At 44.3% G+C, this 8,968-nt stretch overlaps 1 protein-coding gene across 1 annotated transcript; it reads left to right on the top strand.

The window, feature by feature from the left end:
- Nucleotides 1-2,863: 2,863 nt before the first annotated feature.
- On the top strand, nt 2,864-5,106 carry LOC146801791 (heat shock protein beta-11-like). Its single transcript, XM_085621284.1, has one exon. It carries the CDS (start codon nt 2,970-2,972, stop codon nt 3,825-3,827), a length of 858 nt encoding a protein of 285 aa, XP_085477410.1. The 5' UTR covers nt 2,864-2,969; the 3' UTR covers nt 3,828-5,106.
- Nucleotides 5,107-8,968: the final 3,862 nt, after the last annotated feature.

The raw sequence follows: 8,968 nt of genomic DNA, 5'->3' as shown, positions 1-8,968 counted from the left end.
AGACAACAGATGGTACCAGGTCCGCACAGCAGTGTTGGGGTAATAGTAGAAAGAGGGGTAGTGGACACACCCTATGGAGGTAGTAAAGGCAGTAGTAAATGCAAGGAAAGTCAAGAGGGAGGCGGATGATAAGGGAAGTGGATTGCTACAGCGGAACAGTCACAGCACAAAATACAAGCGGGAAAGAACAGAACTTGCAAGTAAAATGGGACAGACGGTAACATGCTTGCTGCTGACATCAGCTGTGGTTTGCAGGCCATGAGTGTCAAACTTATCTAGGCAGACTCAGTCTTCCATCCTACTGTAATAAGGAAATTAAGTACCATTAACGTGGGTAGTGGTAACACCTCTTACGGTTCTTAAGCGATGAAGTGCTTTAGCAGCTGAAGTGCTGTATACAAACAAGCTTTAATTATTGATCTGAGAGGGGTATGAGGTCAAGAGAAGAGGAAGGGTTGGTTAGTGAGGATAAAAGAGGGTAATAATAATCCACATTTGTAAAGCGCGAACAATCACCCGTAAGGGTCTCTAGGCGCTGGGGGCCATCGGGAAGATTAAGCAAGCTATTGCCCAGAGTCACATGGTTCTGGGCTAATCAGCTGCCGGCACCGGGGATCAAACCGTGATCCCCAGATTCCGGAGTCAGTCACCCTGGCCGCGGCGCCACACCTCTTCCATGAGTAGAAAGGACGAGCTTACCCCCATTTGACTAGAGTGCATTTTCATAAGAAAGTGATTCAGTCTGAATTGTTTTGACACTACCGACCTTTAAATGAATGATAACTGTAGATGTCACTGGTCCAGTGCACCAGGAAGGGCATTTGAGAAGCTGCCATTCATCAGCAGCGCATGCAGTGATTTGTTCTTGTCAGGCCTGTCCTGTTTGCTCCTCTTGAGCATCAAGGGTCCTTGCCCTTTGTATAGGAACAGTCTTGTTGTCGCCCCTGGGTAACTTGGCATTGAGCCTTGGCTCTTTCTCATTTATTTATGGTAGTGTGTACTGCGGTTGTATGATGTTACAACGCATGCTTTTACCCCGCATGCCGTTACAAAGCAATTTTTTACCCCGACTTGCTGTCGGGGTGCGTTGGAATTTGGAATAGTATAATTTACTATTCCAACTCCAGTCTGTGCAACAGTAGGGAAGGTGTTGGAGTTAAAACCAACACCTTATACCCTCTACAGCAAGCTATTTTCATCGTACTGGCATGCGGGGTAAAAGCATGCTTATTAATGCATGCGTTGTAACAGTTGTTTCCCGTATACTGCAGAGGCATTGTCCCCATTACATACCGCTAATCTTTATTACTCAAAGTCCTGGTCTTCTTCGCCACAATCCTTAGTCCTCAAGCATGTGGTGATTCACCTCTCATACTTAAGGACTGGGAAAAACAAGACCGATAAAGTTGTAATGTCGTTGAGAGTACATTTATCAGCTTCAGTGTGTATCTGGCATGTATCGGTATATTCTCAATTTCCTTACCATACATTATAACCAGGGGCGTAGCTCCAGAGGAGGTGTTTAGGGTGCTACCCCTCTAACAAATGTATTCTGTAGTAAATAGATGGGTGCACGTGCTTTCAGTCAGGTAACGTGAAGTGTCTGTTGGATTTCACCTGGGATTTTTACATGTCCACACTGACACAAAACACACTCTGCCGTCTGTTTTGCAGGCCTTAAACAATGTTGATTGGTTTGGAAAATATCAGGGCATATTTATAAGCCCTCAGCGCCACTGGAGCGTCACTTGTTTTGACACTCCGGTGGCGCAGCGTCCTTTATTAAATTTACAAGCTGGCGCTAAGCCACTTTGTGCAGCTTAATGCCACCTTGTAAATATGCCCCTTTCTGCCGCAGTCCTCTGCAGCAAAGGGACGTGCAATAAGTGTTGCTGTGGGCGTTCCATCGCAACAGCCATTGCTTTTTGACGCTGCCCCAGATTCACAAGGCTGAGTCAGCACAAAAAAAAACGAGCGCCATGGAATACTAGGCGTTAGAATCGCGCAACGAGGTGAAATTATTAATTACTCCTCGTTTTTTGGTCTTTCCATGTGTGCTGCATTCTTCAACACTCCTAGATGGTGCAAATTGCCATTATTTATTGTTTATGTGCAGTAAGGTTTCCTTTCCTGCAGATAAACACGCATCCCTGCAGCGCAGGGACCCTCGCAACATGGCGCCAGGGTGCCTGCGCTGGTGCTAGGCAGCTTTTTTTGCGCCAGCGCCAGGGAAAACGGAGGTGCGCCGTATTCTTGTGAATACACCACATCCCTGCGTTTTGAAAATGTCAATGCGCTGCACCGCCAAATGTGGCGCCGCTCCACACTCCAACATCTTCTTGTGAATATACCCTATTGTGTTTTGAGTACCCCTAACAATCCACACTCTCTTTCCACTGCCCCTTAAGACCCCTTGTGTCCTGCTTCTCATATAATGTATTTAACACAATGTCCCAGCGTGATAGTTGGGAAATTTGAAGCCACCCCGCCCCCAATTATACTGACCAAGCTGCGCCCCTTATTATAACCATTCTTGTGCTCTTCAAGTGTGCACTATTTTCAGTCGACTGGTTAGTTTCTACCGTTATTTTTGTCAACCGTACAGAAGCATGACTTGTTCTTTGTTTGTAATAGAGTCCTAGCAATGATGTTGCACTTTTGGAATGCAGCTTAGGCATAGACTCGTGAACTTGTCTCACCATCTGTGATATTTGGCGCTTGCAGGAGTTGCACATGCCGAGGTAGCTGGCATGCTTCTATTTTCGAACGCTGTGATGTCATCCTCATTCTGATCATGGTTGGGTAATGTCCCATGTTGTCTGTGTGTCAGGGGCAGATGGTTCCAGAATGCTTGGGCCAGTGCTATAAATGCCTTTCAGATGGTGGGTGGTGAAGAATAGCAGCTAGCAGAACAGTGCAGACGCAAGGGAGTGATATTCTTGTCGCAGAAAGCAGTCCTGTCGGAGAAGATGCTGTGTTCAAGCCTGAACCTCCAGCCCACTTCCGGCTCCCTGATGCCTTTCCTGGAGCCCATGCGCACCCTGTGGCCGACTTCTCGCACCCTCTTTGCTCGGGCAGAGCAAGACATGATCCGCATGATGAAGGAGATGGCAAGGACCATGGAGGCCATGGAGGAGTTTCATCAACGTCTGCTGTTGGAGGCGACCATCCCCAACCGGGCTCCAGGCGGATCAGTCAGCAGTGGTCTGCTAGGCCCCAGGCAGACAGAGAAGGCTGGGGAGACCTTCTCCATCTCCATGGCAGCCCCAGGCTTCTCCACTAATGAACTGACAGTCAAACTGGTTGGTAGAAAGTTGCTGGTGACGGGTGCCAAGGAAACCAAGAATGATGACGGGCAGGGCTCCTTTTACAAGTATGAAGTCTTCAAGAGGGAATCGGACCTGCCTGAGGACGTGAGCCTGGAGGACCTGACCTGCTCCTTCTCCAGCAATGGCCAGCTGCACGTTGAAGCTCCGCGGCGGGCACTCCCAGCCACAACAGAAAGGAATGTGCCAATACAGATCATCTCAGCAGCCACTGGAGCGACTGCCGTGGGCAGCTCTCAGAGTCAAGGATCAGGAAGTAAGGAGCACCACAAGACTGATGGGCAAGGAGGGGGAAGCATGGACCAAGCCAAGGCGAAAGGACAAGGAGAGAAAAGTACAGACCAAGGCAAGATGGAAGGGCAAGGCGCAGGAAGGGCGGAAAACAGCAAGACTGAGGCATCTGGAGAGGGAAGTACCGACCAAAGCAAAACCAATGGCCAAGGTGTGGAAGAGCACTTGGCGCTCTTTGCTAGAGTGATGGACAAGGAGAGGGAAGGATAATCTGTGGGGCCCGGAGTGGAAAGAGACGATCAATGCAAGCCAGAAGGGCAAGGAGCAGGGAGCATGGAAGGCAGCAGGACTGATGGGCAAAGAGAGTGAATTACGGACTCTGGGATAAGACGATGGAAGAATGGACCACACCACAGATCGATGAAGAAAGGGTGGGGAAAGTGGGGATCTCAGCAAGGCGAAGGGGCAAATAGAGGGAAGTATGGCACAGCAGGAGCAGGAAGCAGGGAATGCAGACTATTGAGAAGCAAAGGAGGGGATTGTGGAAGCGGCTCAAAGAACTGACTTTTGAAGGCAACAATATTAACAAGCATTTGCAATGCAATAGGTCTCGCATTTACAAGACTTTGAGCTTTTGGCACTGTAAATGTCAATTGCTTCAATTCTCACAAATGCAAGACCTATTGATTTGCAAGTATAGTTTGGTTCCAAGCGCTACATGCAGCGCTTGCACTTAATAGAGTAATAACTGGGACCCACCAAAGTGGACAGCAGAATGCCTCCCAAAGGTATAAAACTAACAAACAGATGCAGATACCTTTTTTTTAGGAAAGCACCGTCACGAAAGCTAAGTCAAAAATGCATTCTAAATTTTTTTGATTTCTAAAGTCTTGCTTGACTATTCCAATGAGCATTAAATCACCCACTGCCTAGAATCCTGGCTCTTTTACCTGGAAATAATACTAATAATTTTGATTGTCAGAGTGAAAAAACAAAAAGCACATGCAAGGATTAAAATGTTTGTATTATATATTATTGGAATTTGTAAGCGCCTATTATTGCAGTGCAAAGATCGCAGCAGGCCCTTACAAGAATTGATCTTTGCAATTCAGAAATAATGAACATGCATGTTTCATCCCTCTAGAGAAAGCAATGTCAAATTCAAAATTAGTTGCACGTTGTTTGTGTTTAGTCACATAAAACAAATAGCTGCGCTGTGAGATTAATAATCTGTGTCTACCCTCGATGACTATAAGTTTTCTAAATGAATACAGCACTGCAACTAGGCGATCTTTGAATATAGCCGTGTTAACATGCGGGAATTCCAGCAGATGGGGGGGGGGGGGGGGCTCCATTAATCCATTATGCAGTCAGACTCTTTTTTTTAAAGAGACGCCTAACCCTGCCTAGCAACAGAGTGGGGGTCGAATGTAAATTGAGTACAAAACATTCTGAAATGAGTCACACTCGTAGATTAAACACCACATGTACCTATTGTATGCATTGTATACGTGCTGGAATATTAAAGTGCTACACTCATACACTTAAACTTTGACTTGTGGAGTTCCTGTGAGTCGGAGAGGCAGGGTCGTTTCTAGGTGTTTTGCCGCCCTAGGCGAGAATTGAAAAATGCCGCCCCCTCATTGAGCTCTCATGTGACTCCGGCTGCCCTCTCTCTACCGGGATGTCATGTAACGGCCAGAGCTGGCGACTATGGAACTGGGGAAGCAGGTTCGAGTGTCGACGTTGGCTCATCATCCTGTGATTCTGAGCAAATCACTTAATCTCCTAAACCTATAAACAATGCATGTGTTTGTGTTGTAATTGTGTAATGTAACTGGTGCGCATGTAAAGGGCTTCAATACCTTCGGGTCAAGTTGGAGCTATAATTTAACAAGCATTGAAAATAGGTCTCGCCCTTGTTTAAGTTAAAGCAATTCTGTTTCTAATTAGGTGGTTTTTTAGCTTTGCTTATATTAGTGTTTTTCAAACTTTCATGTACATAACATGCATATGTATGCATATATGTTTATGTATATGTATGCATGCATTTATATTTGTATTTATATAGATATGCAGATGTATATATATGTTTATATATGTATGTATGTATATATATACGTATCAATATATATAAATGCATATGCATATATATACATATATATGTGCATATGTGTGCGCGTAGAGAGGTAGAGCGAGGTAGAGGTAGAGAAGTAGAGAGGTAGAGAGTAGTAGAGAGAGAGGTAGAGAGAGAGGTATAGTAGAGAGTAGAGAGTGAGTAGTAGAGAGTGAGTAGTAGAGAGTGAGTAGTAGAGAGTAGAGAGTGAGTAGTAGAGAGTAGTAGAGAGTGAGTAGTAGAGAGTAGTAGAGAGAGTAGTAAAGAGTGAGTAGTAGAAAGTAGTAGAGTGAGAAGTAGAGAGTGAGTAGTAGAGAATAGTAGAGTGAGTAGTAGAGAGTGAGTAGTAGAGAGTAGTAGAGAGTGAGTATGGATTAGTTATCAGCTCGGAACTGAAATTGGAGCATGAAGTTGAATGGTAGATAAAACTGCAAATGCTACAAAGGTTTGAGCACTAGGGGCTCCCACCTATATCATTGGGTGATGACCTTAGAGCTGTTATGCTTCACTTTGTGGAAGGAGATGTTTTGGGGCCGGATACAAAGTCCACCGTAGAAATTCGTAGAGTAGGGCCAGGATTCCAAAGAGGGAATCAGGAGGCAGAAGCCTGCGCACTGGAACTTTGAAAGTTGAACTGGGAGACCCATCCCAAGAGACAGAGCAATTGACAAGAGCAGCATCAAATGGTGTAAAGTGTCTACTTTTTCAGACCTGAATCAGCAAACTCAGGATAAAAGAGAGGAACAATGTAAGCTGTAACACAAGACATTTTTACACAGAACTAGGAGGCTTTGCCCTGGTGCCTGGCGTGGCTGCAGGTGGTAAAGAAGGGTAAGATGTTCTTCTGCACACTTTCCCATCAAGTCAAGGCTCCTTGAATAGTGGAAAGTTTGAGCCCGGAGGGAATGGTTGAGGCATTGGGCTTCTCAAGGTGAGGGTCAGTTAATACTGGGCTGAAGTTGTATGCTGTGTGAAAGTACATCCCATATGTGGCTGGGGGACTCTGTTGTGTTTTAAATTAAGTGGAAGTTTAGGAATATCGGTGCTGAGTCACTCCATGTCCCCATTCGCTTCCTCTCTTTCTCTCCCGCCACGTTTTCGGGGGGCAGGTGTATTTGATGAATAATTTTTGGAGAGGTTTCAAATTTAAAGAAATATAATCTACCTACATAAGATAGTCACCCAGATAACACTGTCTGCCTTTTGAAACTGTAGTAAAGATTAATGTCTTAGCATTTCTATCAAAAACCTACTTTAAAAAAATAGCGTAGTGATCTTAAGTCCTTTGTTGCATTTCTGGAGATGGTGATGGGTATAACTGATTGAGCAGCTCTTTGGTCCGGCAACACACTGGATGCTTCCTCGATTAGTCGACGGAAAGCTGAGTATGGGCTGTAGGTAATGAGCGAAGGAGATGATTTTTTTTATAGCTGGGTTTCAAGGCAGGTTGCTTTTAATATGGATTCCGTGCTCTAGAGGTTTCCTAGGGGGTACACAAAGCAAGGTAGGCATTGAGAGACTGGACTATAAACACTGGGTAAGAATATCAGAGTCTGAACGCCCGTGAAAATCTTAAGACATAGAAACAAGTAAATGGTTAGGGTTTTGCAACTTGTACCCTTATCTTAACAGGGAGGTGTGATATTTTCATTGGAAATTTTGATGTAAGTATTGTGTATATGTAGAAACTGATAGTAAGTGTTGCACATGTAATCAGGTGGCTTTAGGGTCCCTCGAGGTAATAGCTTTGCATTCTGCCAGGCATGGGTAAGCACTGCATTTAACAGGAAGAACCAATTAGTAACGATATATTATTGTTACCGTCCAAGTCCTACTTCAGTGGGAAAGTAGAGGGCAGTGTTATGTTATATGGTAGAGTAGCAGTTCAAATTAAATTAAAGTTTAGTGAGCATTGGGGTTTTCCTTCATGGTAATATTATTCTGAGTAAAGTCATTTGAATTACTTTATTTACTCTGCAGAACTAGATTCCGGGTAGTCGCTGTTCAAAGGATGCCCTTTCTGTATCACTTTCTAGAGATGGATAAGTTGATAATACTTTCAAAATATCTCTACTGAATGGGATGTCACACATTAAAACAACTGATCTGAAGTTCACTACTTATATTTGTTATGGCCAACTCCAATGCAGATGGAGGAGGGTCTATGGGTCCGATTCACAGAACTAACTTAAGACAAAATCCTAAACTTACTACCATTTTGGTATTCACAGAAGGCACTTACTCATTTTGGTATTCACAGAAGGCACTTACTCATTTCGGTATTCACAGAAGTTAGGAGTCCTAACCTTAGGACTCCTAAATGCCTTCTGTGAATACCGAAAGTCTTAAAGTTAGGATTTTTCTCAGTTTAGGAGTAGTAAAGTTAGGACTCCTAACTTTAGGACTCCTAAATGCCTTCTGTGAATACCGAAAGTCTTAAAGTTAGGATTTTTCTCAGTTTAGGAGTAGTAAAGTTAGGACTCCTAACTTTAGGACTCCTAAACTGAGAAAATTCCTAACTTTAAGACTTTCGGTATTCACAGAAGACATTTAGGAGTCCTAAAGTTAGGACTCCTAACTTCTGTGAATACCGAAATGAGTAAGTGCCTTCTGTGAATACCAAAATGAGTAAGTGCCTTCTGTGAATACCAAAATGGTAGTAAGTTTAGGATTTTGTCTAAAGATAGTTCTGTGAATCGGGCCCTGAGTGCCTTAGTGAGTGGTACGCATGGTCAGTGAGTCAAGGCGCGGTGCAGTGTATCGGTAAGTAGTTCTTGATAAAGCCCACTTACTGTAGACAGTGGCAATAAATAGACAACGTCAGGCATGACTACTCTGGCACAAGGATGTTGTGTTGGTCTGCCACGTCCTTGCCACAAAAGAGGATTCATTTGTAGAGACATCCAGCAGTATTCTGATATTAACTTCAAGACACACCCACCTCTCCAAATTGCCGCAGCCAGCATTTCGGGAATAGCTAAGTTTCCAGAGCTTTGAGCATTGCCAGATGGCATTCAAGTTTTCTGATCCTGAAGTCGAGTTGAGCAGGAGAGTTTGGCAGGTTGTCGAAAGAGCTTCGCTGACACGCAGTCTCCATTTACTGCCCACATTACAGGCCACTGCAATTATGCGATTTTGTGATCGTGGCGATTTTTACATAACTCTAGATATTACGTATTTGTCACACAATCCATCATTTGCTGCATAATCTGCAGGAAAAAATATGGTTCTAGCTCAAACGGTTCAAAAATTAGTAAAAATGCAGTGACACATTTGCACAGTGTGAGGCACCTTC

The sequence above is a fragment of the Triturus cristatus genome, chromosome 8, assembly GCF_964204655.1.
Source record: "Triturus cristatus chromosome 8, aTriCri1.1, whole genome shotgun sequence".
Taxonomy (NCBI): domain Eukaryota; kingdom Metazoa; phylum Chordata; class Amphibia; order Caudata; family Salamandridae; genus Triturus; species Triturus cristatus.
This window is presented reverse-complemented; position numbering and strand designations above follow the sequence as displayed.

Coding starts and splice junctions, on each gene's coding strand:
- LOC146801791 (XM_085621284.1), top strand. CDS start 2,970: ATGCTGTGTTCAAGCCTGAACCTCCAGCCCACTTCCGGCTCCCTGATG.